The 22,322-nt window shown below is 44.0% G+C and overlaps 1 protein-coding gene across 3 annotated transcripts in view; it reads right to left on the bottom strand.

The window, feature by feature from the left end:
• Positions 1 to 11,208, bottom strand: part of Ascc2 (activating signal cointegrator 1 complex subunit 2) — a 44,588-nt gene extending 33,380 nt beyond the window's left edge. Inside the window, exons 1-5 of one of the 3 annotated variants that reach the window (XM_076938210.1) lie at positions 11,101 to 11,164; positions 9,090 to 9,179; positions 7,920 to 8,017; positions 2,026 to 2,184; positions 1,494 to 1,664 (exon numbers count right to left, since the gene is read on the bottom strand). In XM_076938210.1, coding sequence (XP_076794325.1) covers positions 1,494 to 1,664; positions 2,026 to 2,184; positions 7,920 to 8,000 — 411 coding nt within the window. In that variant the 5' untranslated portion in view covers positions 8,001 to 8,017; positions 9,090 to 9,179; positions 11,101 to 11,164. Of the gene's footprint in view, positions 1 to 1,493; positions 1,665 to 2,025; positions 2,185 to 7,919; positions 8,018 to 8,926; positions 9,061 to 9,089; positions 9,180 to 11,100 lie in introns of those variants that run through there. The other 2 variants (XM_034508884.2, XM_034508885.2) reach the window with 2 other exon arrangements.
• Positions 11,209 to 22,322: the final 11,114 nt, after the last annotated feature.

Raw genomic sequence — 22,322 nt, forward strand, 5'->3', positions numbered from 1 at the left:
TGAAGACAGCTGTAGTATACTCATATAAATAAAAATAATGCCGGGCAGTGGTGGCGCACGCCTTTAATCCCAGCACTTGGGAGGCAGAGGCAGGCGGATTTCTGAGTTCAAGACCAGCCTGGTCTACAGAGTGAGTTCCAGGACAGCCAGGGCTACACAGAGAAACCCTGTCTCGAAAAACCAAAATAAATAAATAAATAAATAAATAAATAAATAAAAATAATATTTTTTTTGAGACTGAGTCTCACTAAGTAGACCAGGTTGGACTCACAGAAATCCACCTGCCTCTACTTCCTGAGTTACTGGGAATTAAAGGAATGTGTCACTATGCCTCACAAAACAAATCTTTTAAAAAAATGTTAGATTCCATGAAGGAACATGAAATTAGCATTACATTAACAGTAGTGATTTGAAGGCTGATGAGATGGCTCAAGTAAAGGTACTTGCTGTTAAGTCTGATGACCTGAGTTCAATCCCCAGGACCTACAGGGTGGAAATAAAGGCCACGCTCACAAGTTGTCATCTGACCTTCATACATGGGACATGGCACTCACGTGCACACACAAAGGACAAGAAGTCCATGAAGGAACATGCACATTAACAGTAGTAATACTGAGTGCTGACAAGGTGGCTCACTAGAGAAGGGTACCTGTAGCCAAGTCTGATGACATGAGTTCCATCTCCAGGACTTACATGGTTATAGAACCAATTCCTGTAAGTTGTCTTCTGACAATGTACTTATACACACACATACACATACACACATAAAAAATATAATTTTTAAAAATGGTAGTAACTTTAGGCCAGGGGATTTTTGTGAATAGCATTCATTATCTTTCTACTATCTCTATAACACTGAGTTATTTGAGAACAGTACTTATGCTTTCTTTTTTTTAGTATTAGAGATGAATCTTCCTTTATGTCAGGCTCTATCACAGCCAAACTCCCAGCTCAATAATGATTTCTTTTAAGTGCATATATAAGGAGCTAGAGAGATGACTTACTGGTTAAGATGGAGTTCCCTGCACCCCCTTGGTTTGCTTATGACCACCTACAACTCCAACTCCTGGGGATCTAATGCCCTCTTCTGGTTTCTTTGGCACATGTGTAACACATATGCACATACACATATGGAGACATATATGCATATATAAATTAATAAAATAAATATGTTTTAAAGTACACATATTTGAATTCTTCCAAAAGTCAGAATCAGTGTCTTTACTCTTTGTCACATGAGTAAAGTCACAGTCACATGTCAACTGCGACAAGGACCCTAGAGGTCCTGCTGATGAAAACACTGGGTATACTGTGGGCAGGCTGGTGGACTAGAGGACAAGAGAAGTGACACAGATTCTTTCCCCAAAAGGCAGGAATAAAGAGGGGAGACAAAGAGGAAACCTGAACCTCCAGAGCCTTCTTTCCCAGGGGTAGAGTCTGGCACAGAGGTGTTGGGTGTCGAGTGGACACTTGTCCCAGGAGCACGGACTTACTTTGGATTCCTTGTGTGTGGACATTCGAAGGAAGGTGAGGAAAACACTTCGGTGCAGGTGCTTCTGCATGTCAGCAACCTCAGGAGTCGGGGCCACCCACTCATCAAACTTTCGGGGTACATAGTGCAGGTAGGAGTCCAGGCACTTCTGCAGGGTCTCATCAAAAATAACCTAAGCCAGGTAAGAGAGGAGAGCAAGGACTGATTCCTGAGGTTCAAAGGTTTGTGGGTAGACTACACAGGTGCTTATGGCCCATCAGACCTGACTTACTGCAAACACTCCAACCCTAAGGGACCAAGGAGGTATGAATGAGCCCAGGGGTAAATATAAGTTTCTTAAAATGGCATGCTGATGGACAGTGGGTAAACATCAGGAAAGCTGCAACATGAGACAGCAATCCTAACCACAATTTGCAGTTAAGGATCCAAGGAAAGTAGACAAAAAAGCAATTTCAAGGGAAGAGAAAAATAATAGCAACCAACCAGGATATGGCATATGCTTTATCTTCGTGTGAATTTTGATAGAATGTTACCTGGCACCAGAATTTATCGTGAGGCAAGGCCAGGAGCCAGTCGAGGTCATTGGCTACGAAGTTGGCACGTTCCAGGTACTCCTCCACTAGGGCGGGAATGTTGTCTTTAGGGGGCGGTTTGTACAACACAAAATACCGGTCTGCCTTCTGCTCAGGGTGCTACGAATCCAAAAACCACGTGTTAACGTGGCAGAGGTTAGTCAGCGAGGGCCCATTTGCCAACCCACAGCAATAACAGTACTTGGCTGTTCCAACCAGAGACCCTCCAGGAGCTTCTAAATATAAAGAACCCAGTGTAGCTAACAAAGGAGCCATGGTTGCACCCAGCGAATACAAGATGGTTGTTAAAAAACAAAAAAAAAAACAAAAAACCATGTTTTTAGAGCATTTTAGTGGTGAGGGGACAGGTTAAGGGGAGAGAAAGAAGGAAACAAAATTTTAATATAACCAGGTTTGTAAATTTTTTAAGAAGTCAGTGTATTCATATACTGGTACAGATTTCTAAAGAGAAGGGAACAATTCCCAAACTTATACTGGTTATCGTGGGGTTAGGAATTATATTCATTATATTTTTCTGTATTTTCTCTTGAGACAAAGGCTCACACTCTGTAGACCAGCGGGCATCAAAAATTCCAGCACTGGGAGATCCACCTGCCTCCATCTCCCAGTGCTAGAATTAAAGGCATGAGCCACCATGCTTGACCTTATTTTCTCATATTTAAACAATGAGCATGTACTTTAAAAATTAATATTTAATTATCCAAGTAACACATAAGCATCTTTTCAAACACTAAGGGCTCAGGCTGAGGTTACAGCTCAGTGGCAGTGTGTGCTCAGTGTATGGGGGCCCTGGGTTCAATCCTCAGCATGGTGGGAGTGTGAAAGGGGAGAGCAGAGGAAAAGGAGAAGGGAAAGAAAAGGGGAGGGGGGGAAAGGAGAGTGAGAGGGGAGGGGAAGCATACTCTCAGTCTCCATGACCTCCCAGGAAGCCACTGAGCAGATGCTGTCCTAGTGACCTTTCTAAGCATTTACATTAGAATATAGTCATAGGCATATCAAATATTTAAGTCTGTTTTTCCATTCTGATACAAACAAATCAGACAAAATCAAAAAACAAAAAAATCATATTCTATATATCATTATTTTCTTTTTTATAACCAAAAAAAAAAAAAAAAAACCCTCAACTAATTTTTTTTTTAAAGATTCTAATCAAGTAGCTGCAGATCGCAGCTTGGAGTCACAAGTTCTCTTTCCCAGCCCTAACCACACCAGGAACAAACCTCACTTTGTTCACCATAATGAAGAGACGATGGGCTCAGTTTCCACCCCAGTCTACATGAGAGTGGCTTTCTCAGGGAGAAGTTGTAATAAGAGGAGGGCCAGGTACTGCCTCAGCTGTTATCAACCACAGCCTTCCACTTCCAGAGCTGACTCTAGAACAATCAAGACCGAAGGATCAGTCTCCTTAAGAACCTTGTGGGCCTTTGCAGGGATATGCAGGGATATGCAGGTCCCATAGGGTTCACTACAATCATTTAGCATTTGGTTCTGTGGACCCTCTCCCATTTAAATCCCATTTACACAGTGCCAACATTCCAGGTACTGATCTGTTGAAAAAGAGCCCATCTCCTTGCCTTCCAAGCTTCCTTCCTCTGACCCGATGACTCTCTTTACAGGGCCCCCAGTGTGCCAGGTTTGGGGGCACATGAATAAAAATCATTTAGTGATGCAGGTCTCAGAGGCTCAAGTTCTCTCCAGGTCACAAGCTTCACGTTCCACTGGGGAAGATGAACATCTAAGCCACCAAGGGAGCCCTAAACTGATGAAGTAACAACTCAGGCCTAAAGGGTCACAAGAGCACAGGAGAGAATTAGCAGCCTGTGGAAAAGGGATGCCTTTCAGGCAAGGCAGTACCTAAATTGAGCCTAGCAGGAGGAAAAGGATTTTTAGGTGAGAAAAAGTTAGCTTGCTTGTCTTCCCTTCCCTTCCCTTTCTCTCTCTCTCTTTCTCTCTTTCTCTCTCTCTCTCCCTCTCTCTCTCATTCTTACTATATAGCCCTGGCTGACCTGGAACTTGCTATGTAGACTAGGCTGGCCTTAGATTTAACAGGGATCTGCCTACCCGTGGGATCAATGGAGGCGCTACAATTAATAGAAGAAATCACCCCTCCACACCCAAGACAGGGTTTCTCTTTGGAGCCCTGGTTGCCCTGGAACTCACTCTGTAGAGACCAGGCTAGCCTGGAACTCATAAAGACACACACCTGGCTCTGCCTCTTGAGTGCTAGGACTAAAGGTGTGCAACACCACTGCCCAGATGAAGAAATCATTCTTATAGAGGCATAAAAACAGTCATATACCATGCACAGATGGACCTGGACACTGAGACATGGGTTTAAAGGGTGGGAGAATGATGACAACAAACCTATCACCCACTGAGGATATGCCCTACGCCAGCTGTGGAGCAGGCACATCAAACTTCCTATTGCTTTTTCTTGTCCATGATTAGCTAAAAGGGAGACAGCTGTCTGGCAGAGGACAAAACAAAGACTCAGCAGGGTCCAGAACTTTCCTAAAGGCCTTGAGGTTAACCCGGCAGCTGAGGCAGGATTAAAGCATAGCTTACACTGCAGACCAAGTATGAACTACAACACACACCTGCACAACACTAGCTCACTGCTTTTCCTTCTGACCTCACAACTCCCTAATTCCCTCTTAGGCTGGACAAAGAGGTTTCCTCATCTCTCCCAGCACCTGCATTGACTGCACATGACTATGGCTCTTGCTAAACTGCATCAAAGTCACTTTTGGATCAGTTGCTGCTGGCCTCAGGGAGAAAGGAAGGAATGGATTACAGTCGGATACAAGGGACTTCTAGGGAAGGTGAAAATGTTCTCTTGATCATAGGTGATGGTGTCATTAGTATATTACCAATGCTGAAAACAAATTGTTGGCTTTAACTATGATGATTACTGTCTTTCAATGATACTTCAACAGCGCTTGGCATTGAGAGGACTCCACATATTCATTAGCTGGACAAAAGAATGAAAAATCTTTAGGACTTTAAATGACAAGCTTTGTAAAAGGGACTCTATGAGTAGCCATAGATGGTTTCAGAGCAGGAGTAGCAGACTCCAATTGTGTCTCTCCTGCTGAGATTTAATCACACCTTTCAGAAAGTCTGGCTTAGGGCCTATCTGCTCTGGCAGACTAGGAAAATACTGCCCATCAAGCCTTTATGGATCTGGATCTGGATGGCAACTCATTTTCTTAGTGTCCATCAAGGAATGGTGGAAGGGTCCAACACTACTTCTTACAGGTTTTCAAGTGCATGATCCTTGAATAGTAACTAATAAACATGGATGAGCTCACTTATCACTCTGCAGAGGCACTGCTCCTTGGCAGAGATCGTTCTGTCCCAAACTGAGACTCAAAACACAGAATCCTACACATATCTCAGGACAATGTTTCAGGAGCTTCCTGCAGCCTATCGGTTACTGTCCTTCAGTATGACCAACAAGACTTGTCTCCAACCAGGCAATTGTCTTTCAGCTCATCCCTCTTCCCATCCTAGCCCCTAGTCAATGTCACAGCTGCTGCTTGTTATCACCAGCATAATTACAATCTATTGAGTACTGCTCTGTTCAGGCACAGTAGTAATCCACAGACATTTCATTTGATCTCCACCATGCCGGGCCCATTATTATCCTTTTTTGGCTCCTGAGGTCTAGCAGTTAAATACCTTACCAAATAGGTTACAGAGCCTGTGTTCCTTAGTCCTGCCATAGTGCCACCCCACCACCAGGGATCTTTCTTGACCTAAGAGTCAGCCTCCCCCAAGCATCCCTGAGTTTTCTAACCAGGGCCTTGTCCAGATAGAGCTAATGCATCTTTCAACATCCAGTGCAGGACCGCTCTCCTCCAGGAAGCCATCCTTAGCTATACACCCCTCCTACCAGCACAAGATCTTCCTTCTGTGCACTCCAAACTCTGATCTGAACCAGCTCTGCTTTTGTGTCAGAACCCGGCCTTCCTCCTAGTCTACTGTCATCATACTGCTAGAAGCTACTGGTGGCAGGCTGTGGGCCCCACAAGCACAGGACTAGACATTTTCTCTTTGAGGATCTAGCATCAGGCAGTAGGTCTGACTGAGGTTTCTGACTTAAAGAATTTTTCCAGAGAGCTTACTGTGCCTGTTACTGAGAAGCTAGTCATGAAAGGGACCAGACCTCTGCCCTCCTAGTCCTACAACTAACAACCCAGGAGTTCATTCAGCACACAGGGAAGGACTCAGGTTTAAAACCAGCCTCAACCACTCAAGTCTCCACCAGCACTGTCCAACAGAAAAGTCTGTGACAGTGGAACTGTATCGTCTGCCTGAACAACACAGTAGGCTCATCACACAGGATATCTCACTTACATAGTCCACACTTTAAGCACTCTGCACACTACAATGGTTACACGATCCTAGTGTCTGGTACCTGTTAGATGGTTACAATGGTTACACGATTGTAGTGCCCGGTACATGTTAGATGGCTACTGAATTAAATAGTACAGTTTTAGCTTTTCTGACAAACGTCCTCTATATGCAAAGTTATGAACAGGAAAGCAAGCTGCTTTATAGAAGAAAGGGTGAGTACAGGACATTTTGGGGCTGGACTGGCTAATGTACCATCCTAGCTCTCCTGATTTCCTGGCTTTATGGCCACGAACTCTGTAAAACAGTGACAATCAAAACATCCATTGGTAGGGATATGCTGCGGCTTAAACAAGATAACCTGGGGAGATGGCATGAAGTCCCACCGCTAGCTACGGAACTACTGGTAATGGTTAGCTGACAGAGGGAAAGAGTTGGTTTTCTCTAAGGGGACAGGTGCTAGTGGGCTGGCCACCTTTCAAGTAAGGCCACACATCCAAGAGCATATGGGCAGCAGCAAATGGACCCAATGGGCTTTTTAAAAAGGACACAAGGCTGAGTGGGTGGAAATGGGGTTGATCTGTACAAAATTCTCAAAGAACTAATTTAAAATAAGGGGAAAAAGAAAGAAGAAAAATTAATCTGGGTGACTTGTTCAGAATAGGTACCCACACAGGGCACTATGTATGTTAAGTTCTATATTTAGAGATTGAATAGGAAATAATAAAAGCCGACCAAAATGCAGGAAATAAAATACTTAGCTCCCATTTCCCACAACTTTACTCAAGTCTCCAGACACTACTTCTTCCCACCTTGTGCAAGTAAGCTCATATTCTTGGGAAATCTACAAGTGGGTTCAAGAACTCAAATCCCCACTTCTGTCCCTTTCTTTAGCAGCCTGGCACCTCTCCATGGCTCTAATCTCTCTCTGATGCTGGGAACTGGCAGGTTCACAGCCTCCTTAGTTTTCAGTTTCACAGGCCTTGTCAGAGTCTCTCCATGTCTCACTTCTTGTACCAGATTAAAAAGAAGACCAGGTCAACCTCAGAAAACAGTGAGCCTACAGAAGTCTGGGGAGAAGATTTTACACACACACACACACACACACACACACACACACACACTCTCCTACATGAAACCTTAAGTCCCAATAAAGGGAAATCACCAAACTAAGATGTGGAACCATTTCCAGCCCAGCTCAGGCTATGTCAGAATTGCCTTCAGAATGATTGAAAATAAATACAGGGGGGTAGGAGGGGAATGACATGACTTGACATGGAAAACACTATCGAATTTGACTGCTACTCAGAAACAAAGTTCTACACTAGGCTTGGAAGGGCCTAGTAGTGTCTCAACTACTGATCAGTAGCCATAGCCCTTGGGTCATTCTTGGAACAGAAAAGGAACAAATTTCCTTTTTACTTTGCAATTGCGAGGCTGATCCTGCAAGGCTGAACAGCATCAAGGCATTGGCTCACCAGCGCTGCTGAAGTCCTCAGCTTTCCTGTCTTCGGGTCTTTGTGGGTGATCTGAAGTTGGTCCAGGGGCAGAGCTGGCATTGTGCTGCGTGACCCTCCTGAAAGGAATATGGATGGGAAGAAGAAAGCAGACACACAGATTCCTGGGGTAGGGCTTACTCTGGGAGTTATCCCAGCATCAGCGTCAACCCCGGGCCACAGTGGGCTCCTAATATGGGCTTTCAAGATCTCATGTGCATTTGCTGTCCTAGAACAGTTCTCAGTTCTGAAGGAAAATACCTTCCAGATAACTCCTACCCACTATAAGAAAGAAGTCCTGCTAGGCATGGTGGTGCACACCTTTAATCCCAACACAATCGGGGCAGAGGTAGGTGGATTTCTTTGAGTTTGAGGCCAGCCTGATCTATAGAGCAAGTTCTAGGACAGCCAGGGCTACACAGAGAAACCCTGCCTCAAAAAACAAAACGAAAGTCCTGGCTAAAAGAACCTATACTGTTTTTTTATTTTTTTATTTTTAAAACCCAGGGCCTCCAGCTGTACTCAAGCATCCTGTGGGCACTGTAAAGATTGCCCACAGTTCTTTTTCTTGCTATTTTCCCTATAACCAGCACCAGCCTAGCAGATGCAGCCTCACCAAACGTTTGATGAATGACTAGGAAGAGAAATTTCTTTGCTGCTGCAATGGGGACTGAACTCATGACAAATCACAAATGCTAGGCTAGCTTTACCTCTGAGCTACATTCCTCAGAACAAGAACTCTCCTCATAACTCTCACTAGATCTTGGGTCTTTTAAGGATTAGAACAAGGGACTTTCCCTCATATGTAGACCATGTTAAGACTTTACAGTTTCTCCAGGCTTCAAAGAAGGACATGACAAACTAATGGAAGGAAGAGAAAATCCTTAGAAACCTGCCAACATAAGATCCCTTCCACAGAGGAACCAAATTAGTTTCAAAGCCAGGAGTTGGTCAGTGGGGTACAGCTCAGTGATAGAATTTGTGCTTACCACATGCAAGTCCCTGGGTTCAGTCTTAAATAAATAAACAGGAAAGGTAGTCACAGAGTAGACTAGGAGACAGCTCAGTCAGCATTGTCCAGGCTGCACAAGCATGAGAATCTGAGTTCAATTTCCAAAAGCACATTAAAAGGCGGGATGTGATGGTATAGACCTGTAATCTCAGCATTGGGAAAGTAGAAGACCAAAGCTTCCTTGGCCAGTCAGGACAGTCCACTAGGCAAGCTCCAAGCCAATGAGAGACCTTGTCTCAAAAGAAAAAAGAAAAACGGGTGACATCTGAGGAACAACTCCAATTCCCAAGGTTGACCTTTGACTTCCACACATATGCATTTGTACCCACATACATGTGAACATGGGATTCAACCCAAGGTTGACCTTTGAATTCCACATATACACATTTGTACCCACATACATGTGAACATAGGATTCAAAACCAAACTAGCAGAGCAGCTCTTCTGGGTTCTCACTTAGTATTTGTTTTTTTAACACCACTTGGCTTTATCCACAAGAAAGACATGTGTATTGGGCGAATCATGCAATGGAAATCAATCAACCCTTTCAAAAGGCATGCCAGCAAAAGAGCATTACGACATGAACCGTGAAAACATCAGGGCTAGAAGGAAGAAATCACTATGTCCTCCCAGACAAGTTGAGGATATAATCAGCCATTTCTTACTAGGTGTCCCCATGTCAGATGTCTGGCCCAGCACTGGTGATATAAGACATATTGACAAGACAATAGCATCATGTTTGTCAGTACTGAGTGCTCTTTTAAGTGCTTTTCTTGGCATTAACGTAATTTTGTATTTAAAATATCTAGGAAACAAGGTCTCGTGATATAAACTGGCTCCTAACCCCAGCAATCTCCTGCTTCAGTCTCCTGAGTGCTGGTATACACCACTATATTACTATATGCAACATCACACCCGGCTCTCTCTCTTTTCATATATATATATATATAATATATATTACATATAATATATATTATATATATATACATATATTTCACATATATATTTTTCATATGTATATATATATGTGTGTGTGTGTGTGTGTGTGTGTGTGAATTAATTAATTTTGGTACATTGTAAGACAGGGTCTCATGTAGCCTAAGCTGTTTTTGACTCAATCCTTCTGACTCACCCTCCTGAGTGCTGGGACTACAAGTATGTGTCATCACACCCGACTCTAGATGCTTCAGTTCCAACTATGTAGTAGGCAATGATGTCCAGAAAATACCAACGTGGACAAAACAAAAAACAAAAAACAAAACCAAAACAAAAAAAACCCTGATCTGATGGTGACATTCACAAAGCTTAGTCTTCATGAGAACGACAGACACAAATCTAATTGCCAGCCATACAAATAATAACCTATGCCATGATGTTTGCCACATATGCAAAGCTCATGAAGCATTTAACAAAGACTTACAGAAGTTACAGAAGGGAGACATCAAAGAGGACTTCGGTTTTCACTTAACATATGGATAGAAAATAATGCTAAGACTAGACTTTGAGTTGTAAAAGGGCCAGGACAGGTGTGCACCACTATACCTCCTATGCTGGGCAAGGCAGCAGAGGCCAATAGTTAAGGTAAGTGTTTTCAGGTGGAGGGTCGTGATATAATCAACAACTGTAACATGCCAGAGGGCATCTCGAGGGCTACTGTTACCTCAGTTTCTCTATCAGAAATCCTTCTCAGGTTTTCCCCCTGAAGCAGTCTCTCTCCTTGTTACTCACTATCATATTTTTAATTGCTTTATGTATTTATTTGTTAACAGTCTCCTTCCTCTAGACTGTAAGTTTCACAAGAGGAAGAGCCTTGTCTGTCCTGCTGTTTGTACCCTCGGCGCCTAAGTCTGTACTAGACACGTGGGTGTCGGTCAATAAATACATGTTGAATGAATGAATGAACACCGAGGAAACTGAAGCTTGGGAGAAGGTGGTGGGGACCGGGGTTCGTCCCAGGCCACTCTGAGACCAAGCCTTAAAATGAACCGGAACTCCAGGATCTGATTCTCCTGAGAGGGGTGACTCACAGCCCCTAGGGTAGTGTAAGCCTGGGTCCGCCGCGAAGCCCGTGGGCTGGGGGTGCCGAGGGCGTCCGAAGCACGGTCCTGGCTCCTCCCGAGCACCACCGGTGGGGCCCGGGCACGTACTTACCTCCCCGGCTCCACACCCTAAGTTGTTCAGCCGCAATACACAGCGACAGCGTCCACAGATCCAGCACTTCCGGGGTCAAACTGTGATTCCGTAGGCGCAGAAAGGAAGCCCCGCCCTGCTCTGCATGGCCCCGCCCCCGGCGCCAACTGTGGAGGAAGGGACTGCCACGGCAGGGCCACGCCCCCCAAAGACGACTCCGCCCCCTGTAGGCGCAGAGACCTGACCCTGACCCTTCCCTCTTGGTGGCCACCCTCCTGGGTTAAGGCAATCCAGTTTGGGAAGCTCTCAGAAGTCCAGGCTTCCACTTCCTCAGTTAAAACTTTTCAAATATAATCCAGAGAAGTTTTAACGAGTCAAAAATCACAAATGTGACGCTGAGAGAGCAGAAGGCAGATAAACTCGTATAGTTTACTTACTGAATGCTCTAAAACAAAAATGTATAGTAATGGCTTTTGATGGTGGTTACTTCTTAGGTTTGTAAAGAGGAAGGTCCCACAAATGAAGATGGAGGTCTTCATCTTGGCGGTGACCACATACGCAGATGGACTTACTTAGGAGGACTTAGCAAATTGTACACTTATATGTATACAATACAAAATTATTTAGATGGGTACCTTGTAGGCAAGCTGACACAAAACTCACTGTGTAACTCAGTAGAGCTTGGAATTGATGACTATCCTCCTGCTTCAGCCTTCCAGGTTCTGGAATTAAAAGTGTCTACCACAAGCACCACATGTTGTTTAAATCAGAAAGGCTGGGTATAGCTATTTTAAGGGCAGGATGCATTTTTTCCAAAGAAATGTCTCAGATGGTGAAGAGCTAGTGGCTCCCAAGCCTGGATAAGAATCACCACAGAAAACTAGTGGATAATACCCATCTGCTGCTGGCGGTGGTGCAGCCTGTAATTCTAGCCCTTTGGGAGGCTGTGGAATGATTGAGGATTTCAGGCCAGCCAGGGCTATACTGTGGAAGAGTTCACACTCTAGGGAAAACAAGAAAATAGTTGTGAAGTAATGCAATAGATGTTAAGTGGCTGAATAAGTGGGTTGATGGACTCTAAACCAGAAACGGGAGGAGCGTGCTAATTGATTATATTTCACTATGAAACAAATTCTCATAGACTTTGCAACTTATTACAACACAGCCCACATTTTCTTTAGATTAAGAATCTAAACCTGGCCTGGCAGAGGTGGCACACACCTTTAATCCCAGCACTTGGGAGGCAGAGGCAGGCAGATTTCTGAGTTCGAGGCTAGCCTGGTCTACAGAGTGAGTTCCGGGACAGCCAGGACTACACAGAGAAACCCTGTCTCGAAAAACCAAAAAAAAAAAAAAAAAAAAAAAAAAAAAAAAAAAAAAAAAAAAACAAAAAACAAAAAACCAAACCCAAAACAGACAAAACGAATCTAAACCTGGCTGAGCGGTGGTGGCACGGGCCTTTAATCTCAGCATTCTGGAGGCAGAGCCAGGCTGATCTCCATGAGTTTGAGGCTAGCCTGGTCTATAAAGCTAGTTCTATGACAGCCAGGGCTGTTACACAGAAACTCTGCTTTGAAAAACAATAAACAAAAAATGGATCTAGGCATGACTTAGCAAGTTTTGTTACTTCTGAGTGCCCCACAAGGCTTCAATCAAGGTGTCAGCCAGGGTTAGAGTCAGTTCCAGCTGAAGGTCCAAAAAGAATCTGCTTCCAAGTTTACCAAGCTCAGGCTGGGTTATAGTTCTTTTGTGGAGTACTCACCAATGAAGACTACTCAAACATGGCTTTAAGGCAATAGCAAATGGTTATTAGCTGGCCATCGACTACGATGCATGTTCCATATCTCAGTGTAGCACTAAGTCTTTCTCAGGGTGAGCTTTTACATGCAAAAACCATGTCCTGGGTAGATACACTTCCATTAACAAGAACAGTTAGCCAGAAGCAGAACTACAGAAGCCAAAAAACAAGGCTGGTACTTTTAGATATGTTCCCAGAACTATAGAGTTTGATGGATTAGTCCTTGGTTTTGTTTTGGCAGGTGGTGCTGTCTACGCATTGAGTCTTGTGGCCTGAAGGATACTTTCATCATGGAGTCAGTTGTGCTAAGGTCTGGGGCCCTGTTACAGTTCAGTGATAACACACCTGTTTAGCACATACAAGGTTTAATTCCCAACACTCTCTCTCTCTCTCCTCAAATTCCAAGTTCACACAGCTCCAAATTCTATTACTGTCAGGGAGTTAGCCTAAGGCTTTCCCTCCCATGCATCTAAAATTCTCTTAATAACCTGCTTCAAAGAATGCAAACTGACAAGACAGTAAGGAGCTTCTAGGAAGACAGACGTAATCTCACTATGTCACAAAAGTGATTTCTATTTTGCTATGTTCTGTTGGTTAGAAGCAAGTCACAATTCCTGCCTGAGGGCATGATGAGAACCAGGATAGGAGTATCAGAAAGAACCATCTTAGAGTTGGCCTGCCAAGTGGCAATTACCCATCTGCCCCGGGTCTGAGGATGTAGTAGAGACAGTTGTGATTTAATAAACATATTTGCATTAGCCCAGATAATGGATTATGAATTTCATACATATTATTTTCTTGACTATAAAAATAGTCAAGGCAGTAGTAGAAGGCAGTCGTAGTGATACACACCTATAATTCCAGTTCTTGTGTGCCTGAGACAAGAGGATAACCAGCTCAAGGTTAGATTGGCTTAGTATATAGGAAGTATCTGGTCATTTAGTAGAGTTTAGAGACAAAATCTGGGTCCTAGAACCAGTAAGAGAGTAGGAGGGTGGATCTAGTCATACCTGCACCCTAGAACCTATCTTCATGGCCTTCTTGCCAAGGCCTTCCTAAGGCTCAAGAGTCAAGCTTACAGGAATCTTAGTCTAGAAAAAAAAAAGATCTGTGGCCAAATGCCACAGAATGTGTCAGGACAGTGACACTCCCTGTACTGCTGTCCTAGTTTAGCCTTCTATTGATGTGGAAAGGACTACTTTGTTTTAATTTGTTAACATACATATTGGGCACAAAGGAAATACAGTCTGTATCTTGGTAAGGAAATCATGTTGGGAGTAAATCATATATAGCAGCCTTTGGGACAAGGAAAATTTAAGTTAGGACTTGTTGGGGGGAATTAATGTACTGTTTTCATCTTTTCCTATGAATATAAAGATACTCATGTCACTGAGGTCTTAGAGCTACATACCATAATGAGAGACAAAATAGATACAATGAAACACCCAACTTGAGACTGTAGATATGGCTCAGTGTTAGAGTGCAAGGTCTAGGATCAGTTCCCAAAACAGCAGCAACAGCAACAAGAAAAGGTTGGGGGGATGATGTAGCTTCTCCAAACATAGTTTCATTTTCTCTCTCCATCTGTCTCTCTGTCTTTCTCTCTGTCTTTCTCTCTCTCTCTCTCTCTCTCTCTCTCTCTCTCTCTCTCTCTCTCTCTCTCTCTCTCTCTCTCTCTCTCTCAGTGTATCTCTGTGTATCTCTGGCTCTCCTGGAACTTGCTCTGTATGCCAGGTTGGCCTTGAACTCAGAGATTCGCCTGCCTCTGTCTCCTAAGAGCTGGGATTAAAGCTGTGCACCACCACTGTCTAGCTTTCTTTCTCCTTCCTTCCTTCCTTCCTTCCTTCCTTCCTTCCTTCCTTCCTTCCTTCCTTCCTTCCTTTCGCTGGGGTTTCATTTTGCTTATTCTGAAGCTCAGGCTGGGCTTGAATTCATAATCATCCTGCCCTATTCACTTAAATAAATGTTAGCATTACAGGCTTGAGTCACCGTACATGGCTCAACAGATTTCTTTCTGTTTTATAAAAAGTGTTTTGTTTTTGTTTGTTGTGGCTGTTATGTGTGTGTGTTTGTGTCTGTGTGGTGGGGGTGCCACAGTGTGAGTGCACTTTTAGAAGATGACTTTTAGAAGTCAGATTTTGTTGAGGTAGGATCTGTTTTATTTCTGTGGCAAATATCTTGATCTTTAAAAAGGATCCCTATGGGACCTGTGAGGTGGTTCAGGGGTAAAGTTACTTTCCGTCAAGCCCACATGGTAGAAGAAGATAGCAGAACAAGAGAACTGGCTCCTGTGAGTTGTGCACACCACATGCTGTGGAACTGTGCACATATCCACACTAAATAAATGTAAAAATGTTTTCAATAAAAATAAAAAGAATCCCTAAGTCCCTCAGTTCTCACCTCATCATTATAAGACTTCAATAATAAAGAAAATTTCACCACATATAGTGTGTTATGATTCAGATCAGAAATGACCTCCAAAGGCCATGTGCTAGAGGTATGGATGCCAGCTGATGATGTGTTGGTGGGGACTGGAAACCTTAGGGCTGAAGCTAGGTGGGCATGTCCTGGAGGCATGCATCTTGCTTCCAGTGGCACAGCTCCTTTCCCCTTTGACCTCTCCTCCTCTCCTCTTCTCCTGTTTCCCCTTTGACCTCTCCTCCTCTCCTCCTCTCCTCCTCTCCTCCTCTCCTCTCTCTTTTCCTCCTCTCTGGCTGCTGCGAGGTGACTAGCTCTGTTCCCACATGTGTGCCTCACTTTGATGTTTAGCCTCAACACAGAGCCAGAAACAATGGAGCCAAATAACGATGACCTGCCCTCTGGTAAATTGATATTCTCAGACAGTTTGTCATAGTGACAGAACTCGGGTGACAAACAGGTGTCCAAGAAATTTTAATGGAGAGGAAGAAAGGAGAGGGAAAAAGAAAGAAAAGAAGGAAGGGGAGGGGAAGAATGAGGAGGAGGAAGAGGAGAAGAAGAAGAGGAAGAGGAAGAAGAAGAAGAGGAGGAGGAGGAGGAGGAAGAATCAGAAGAAAAAGAGGAGTGGGGAGGAGAAAGGAAGGTACAAGGGAATTCGGGAGAAAGGGTGGAAAGAGTGAGGGGTGGGGACCATTGTCAGAGAGCCTCTCCTTACACCCCTTTCATCTGTCCCCTTTCCCAAATCAGAACAATAAGGAATGTGAGGTTATGCAGGAGGCATCTTTGTCTGAGATAACATGTGTCCAACTGAAAAAATAATTAAAAAGCCAATTTAACAGGTGAAGCCTCAAACCAGGCACAAACTACACACAAATACAGAGGAATTTCTTGGCCCGTATTTTCTTCCCAACAAGAACAGCAGCTGATTTAACTGAAAGGGCAAAAGTTTTTAATTGGCAAATGAGGGGAGATTCCATAGCACTTACCCTCAGACCAAAAGTAAGGGTAATTAGCTGTCAAGTTGCGGTGAGAAAATCAGCATAGGATATAGTGTCAGGGCCTGAGAGTCCTGCCTGGCTTGGAAGACTGACTCACCACAGTGAATCAGTTTTTCTTTCCTTTGCTCTTCATTCCTCTAGCAAGTTTGTACAGAGCACTGCTGACTGTGACTGAGGTTAACTCCTGTGTGGCCCATTCCATTTTTTATGTTTCCCCCACCTGTCCCAATTTGATTACTTTGAGGAGTAATCCCTCCAGGTCACCACATGACTTCTTGCTCTGTGCTATCCCTTGGATCTGGGAGCCCTACCCAACCAAGGACCTATGTATCATAGATTTTGTGCCCAGCCAATGTCACTATTGAGTGGTGGTGAACCTTTAGGATGTACACCCTGCTAGGAGGCTTGGATGTCATTTAGAATGAGTCTTGAAGGGGATTACAGAAACCTGGTCTCTTCTTCCTCCTTTGATTCATAGCTATGAGGACCCTTTTCTCTGTACATATACTCCTGCCAAGATATATTACCACAGGCTCAAGGCAAAAGGGTAAATTGGCTGTGACCCAAAACTATGGGTTGAAACAAATCCTTTTTCTTTGTAAGTAGATTTGCATAGTAATGGAAAGCTGACTAACACATTTACAGTTTAGGTATCTGAATTGTATTAGTTATCTAGTAATGGAAATAAGTCATTATAAAACACAGGGGAGTAAGTACTAATAGTAACTTGTTATCTTACACAGTGTCAATGGGTTCTAGTTAGATGGTCTGGCTTAGGGTCTTTCGGATAGATGCAATCAGATGACAACTGGAATACAGTCATCTGCAAGTGTTCTCAGTTGATTTGTGTTGCTGTGATAAAATACTTTGACCAAAAACAATTTGGAGAGGAAAGGGTAGAATCGGATTACACTTCCAGGACACAGCCATCATTAAGTGAAATCAGGTCAAGGAGTTCAAGCAGGAACTGAAGAAGAAACTAGGGATGCTATTTACTGGTTTGCTCTCTGGCTCATGCTCATCTGGCTTTCTTATAGCCTAGGAGCCACCCACAGTGGGCTGGACCCTCCCACATCAATCACTAATAAAGATAATTTCTCATAGATATGACCATAGGCCAATCAGATTGAGTCTTCAGTTCAAGTGATTTGCCAAGAGATTCTAGATTGTATTAGGTTGACAATAATGACTAGTCAGAGCCTCCCTCCCCCCTCCTCCTCCTTCTTTCTTCCTCTTCTTTCTGCTTTTCTTCCTTTCTTTTTTCTTTCTTTCTTCCTTTCTTTCTTTTTTTCAGACAGGGTCTCACCATGTTTGGACTAAAGAAAGGTATGTGTCACCATACCCAGCAAGTCATTTCTTTTGTCATCTAATAGACTTTTTAAAAGTTGTATTACATTCATGGATGTTTTGTCATCCATTTTCATTCCAGGTACTCACTAGGGCAAGAAGAGGCCATCAGATACCCTGAACCTGCATTCCTGAACCTGCAAGGCCTTCTGGAAGGGCAGCCCAAGCTCTTGACCTCTGAGCCATCTTCCCAGTCCCCAGCAAGGAACTTTGATTGTTGCATTGAAATGTCTACTGTACAGAGGTCAGGGACGCTGCTAAATATCCTGCAACACTCAGCCCAGTCTCTACCATGGAGCTATCTGGCTAATAAATCTGAACAGTGTTAAGAGTAGGACCCTTAGGAACATTTGAGTTTTGGCATGGTGGCTGTGGTGACTTGGGTCTGGGCAGTCAGTCTTAGCACCATTGTGTCCTGGTCACTTGCCAATAGCAACTAAAAGGAGAGAGGATTCATTTCATTCCCAGGTTTTAGAGCCTTCAGATCATAGTCTTGGCTTCCTGGGTGAGGCAGAATGTCCTGGCAGCAGTAGTGTGTGCACAGAAAGCCAGGAGTAGGGCAGAGCCGGGGACCAGATATAACCCTCAAAACCATCCCACTAGTAGCCTGCTTCTTGGCACCAGACCATACCTTCCTTCCCAAAGTCTCCACCACATCCTCAAATCGCCTTACCAGCTGGGGACAAAGCATTCTACACCTGAGCCTGTGAGGAACATTTTATATTCAAACCATGAGACCTCAAAAGGGTCAAAGTGGGAGCTGCCAGACTTCTCAAGCTATAGGCTCTGGAACGTACATGGTATCACTTCTTCCATGTTTTAGATTGAAGCAAGTTAAAGCTGGGAGTGGTGGTACATGCGTATAGTTCTAGAACCTGGGAGGCAGATGCTGGAGGAGTGACATAAATTCATAGACCAACCTGGTTCACATAGCAAGTTCCAGACCAACCAGGGCTTAATAGTAAGACCTTGACTCACACATACACATACACACACGGGGAGGGGGGAGAGAGAGAGAGAGAGAGAGAGAGAGAGAGAGAGAGAGAGAGAGAGAGAGAGAGAGAGAGAGAATGGGCATTTGTATAGGTCAAAATATAAGTCTCCTTTTACTATGTGGGTTTCAGGATTGAACACAGGCTCTCAGGTTTGGGAACAGATACCATTACCCTCTGAGCCATCTTACTGGATCCATATCCAGATTTCTACATGGGCGTTAGGGATCAAACTCGTGTCTTCATACTTGCCTAGCAAGCACATTACTGCTAAAGTGATTTCCCAAGCCACTTCTGGCCAGTCGTGATTCAAAGGAGAGAAGAATTAGTCTTCTTTCCCACACAATCTCTCTTCTCTCTATATAAATGCTCGGTGCCTATTTTTATTTGCAATCTAGCAAAACCAGGGAGACTACTGAATGAGGGAGGTTTGTGTGTGAGGTGACAATGTGTAAAGAAGTCACCCTCAGAAGAAATAACTAATTGCAAAGTGTCACATCAATATAGGGTTTCATAATCCACTGCGTCCCCGGTCAGCAACTGATGTCCCCAGCAGTTTTCCATTAAGCCAGGCTTTCTGTCAATAGGCCTCTGCTCAGCATCTCCCCAACCCCCCTGCCCTCTGCTGAGTCCATCAAAGCTTTTGCTGATTCTAGAAGAATCCAGAGAATGAGCATTGGGCCTCTAACAGCAAAGCAGCTGCTCCACATTCTCCAATGCTCTCCTCACCCCTGCTTTAGTGAGAAAACTCGAGTTAAAATGATTATGAAGGCCAGGCTTCCTGGCTTTGAAGGTGGAGGGTTTGATTTGAAGGCATCTGGTTATCCTTTCATTCTAATCCACAAAGAGTAGTTGTCTTGTTTCCTGTCGCTGATCTGTGAACAACACAGAGGTTAAAACAGAGCAATCCAAGTTACCACACGGTAGGGATTAGAGGGCAGCAGCACAAGGCAGTGGGGAATATTAATAAACAGGAAATCCAAGCCTCTCATCTATGAATGAAGAAATTGACCTGCAGGGAGAGGATGGGACCTGCTCAGGGCTGCCTGGATGCTGATCAGGCATTGACACTGAAGTCTCCCTGCCAGGGGTCCCGGTCTGCTCTGTGCAGCCTGGAAGCACTATTCAGACCACCCATCAGAGTGACAACTGGTGCGTCCTATTCTCTCCACAACCATCAGTGTGGGACAACAGAAGCAAGAAGGGGAGACAGTCCCTTCAAGACTGGACACACACAGTTAAATCACAGAGGGCATTGTAGCAGGGATAGCCATATAAAGACAAGATAAACATTTAAGCTTTGGTTTTTAAATTCAGTATCATGGTGTACTTTTCACAAAGGATGTGAGAGGAGGGACTTTCAAGATATCTCCAACAGAGAGGATGATGGGAAACTTGACAGTTTGTATGTTCATGTTTTCTGTAGTGTGTGTGTGACAGAGAGAGAGGGAAGGAGAGGGGGAGGGAGGGAGAGAGGGAGGGAGAGGGAGAGAGAGAGAGAGAGAGAGAGAGAGAGAGAGAGAGAGAGAGAGAGAGAGAGAACGCACATGTGCTCAGAAGACAATTTTGGGGATGGTCTTGCCTTTGACTTGCTTGGGGCATGATTTCTATGTTGTCTTCCCATGTGTGAATCAGGCTAGCTGCCACTCAAACTTCCTGGAACTCTCCTGCCTCTTCTCCCATGTTCCTGTAGGAACATTGGGTTTGTGTACATACTTGGTAGAGCACTTGGCATTTATGTGGGCTCTGAGGATCCAAACTCAGCTCCTCCCTCATGTGCAGCAAGTGCTTTACCTACTGGGCCATTGCTTCAACCTGGGGGGGGGGTCTTCTGTAGTTGTTTGTTGTTTGTTTGTTTGTTTGTTTTTGAGACAGGGTCTCAAGCTGGCCTCAAACTCATTATTGTAGCCAGGCTACAAAATTCCTGATCCTCCAGCCTCCACCTCTGAAGTGCTAGGATTAAAGCATGTGCCTCCAAGCCTGGCCAGACTTGACATTGCAAGCCAGTCACTATGAGTTTCAATCCGGTGGGCTATTGCTAGCTCCTTAGATTTCTTGGGATAAGAGAAGTTTCTGGAAGATGTGCCTTGACAATGATAGAGAGACCACCTATATTCTCTTCTTTCTTGTATCTATGGTCATGGTCCACACAATTCCCAAAGGACTCCAGTACGTAGCAACTCCAGTTTCTTAAGTATAGTTAGGGCACTAGCTCAAGCTGCTCCCCTGAAACAGTCTTAGTTAAGGTCCAGCATTCTCATTTTTTTTTCCGGTCTGGGGTTCAAACCCAGGGCCTCAAATACAATAGACAAGAAGCACAAACTCCCAGCTTCAACCCATCCTTTTCTTCGGGTCTGACGCACACATTCCTGTTTTCTGTACTTCCTTCTGTAGTGATTATGTTATGATTTATTCCACGCCTCCCTTGTTAGGCTATGTGTTCAGACACTCAAGGAACTTATCTGTTTTAGTCACAAGCCTTTTCTTCAGTTCTTATCTTGGTTCCCAGTACCTAAAACTTCACAAGAAATACTTGCTGAGTAGCCGGGTGGTGGTGGCGCACGCCTTTAATCCCAGCATTTGGGAGGCAGAGGCAGGTGGATTTCTGAATTCGAGGCCAGCCTGGTCTACAGAGTAAGTTCCAGGACAGCCAGGACTACACAGAGAAACCCTGTCTCGAAAAACCACAAAAAAAAAAAAAAAAAAAGAAAAGAAAAAGAAAAGAAAAACCAAAAAACAAACAAACAAACAAACAAAACAAAAAAAAGAAATACTTGCTGAGTGAGTACTGGGAATGTGGCTCAGAGGTAGACTATTTGCCCATGATGCACAAGACCCTGTGTTTGGTTCCCAGTATGGTAATTGATACATAAATAAATTGTTTTGGAAGTAGGTCAGTTTGAGTCAGGGTCTCACTTTGTAATCCAGGTCTTGAACTTGTAGCATCCTGCTTCTCTCAGGCCTCTCAAGTGCTGGGATTACATTAATATGTTAATGACTTGATTGTCAGTATAATCTTCTGATTTCCTTATGGTTTGTTTGTGCATTTGTTTTCTCAGAGTGGAGGACCAAACCCAGGGACATATGCTTGCTAGACAAGTTCTCTGTCACTGAGCTAAATCCTCAATCCCAGTATAATCTTTTATACTAAACCACCCAATTCCAAATCAAGGAACTGTGACCTAGAGATGGGCAACTTGCCCAGGGCCGTGCAACTGCATTCAACAGCTCGGTTCTGGTTCCTCGATTCCTTAGATCACACCAGGCGAGACAAGACAATGTCAAAGATGGTAAAAGGCTGAAAGATGAAGCTGTCTTCAACCGTGTGTGCAGATATAACAGAATTTCTGAGACTGTGCAATTTAAAAAGTACAAGTGCTTTTTTTTTTTTTTTTCTGCTCCTTTGTGTATGGAGCGGGTGGGGAATGTATGTATATGTGTGTATACAAGATCATGTCTGTATACATGTTCATGTGTGTGCACATACGCATGTAGATGCCAGAAGTTGGCCCCCAATGGCCTCCTCTTCATCTTGGGTGTTTTTGTTTTTATTTTTATTTTTTTTAATGAGGCAGTATCTGTCATTACATCTTGAGCTCACTGTTTCAGCTAGGCTAGTTGGCTACTGAGCTCCAGGGACCCACTTGGCTCCATCTACCTCAGGGCTGGAATTACTAATGCATGCTGTCA

This window comes from Arvicanthis niloticus, chromosome 7, assembly GCF_011762505.2.
Source record: "Arvicanthis niloticus isolate mArvNil1 chromosome 7, mArvNil1.pat.X, whole genome shotgun sequence".
Classification (NCBI taxonomy): Eukaryota; Metazoa; Chordata; class Mammalia; order Rodentia; family Muridae; genus Arvicanthis; species Arvicanthis niloticus.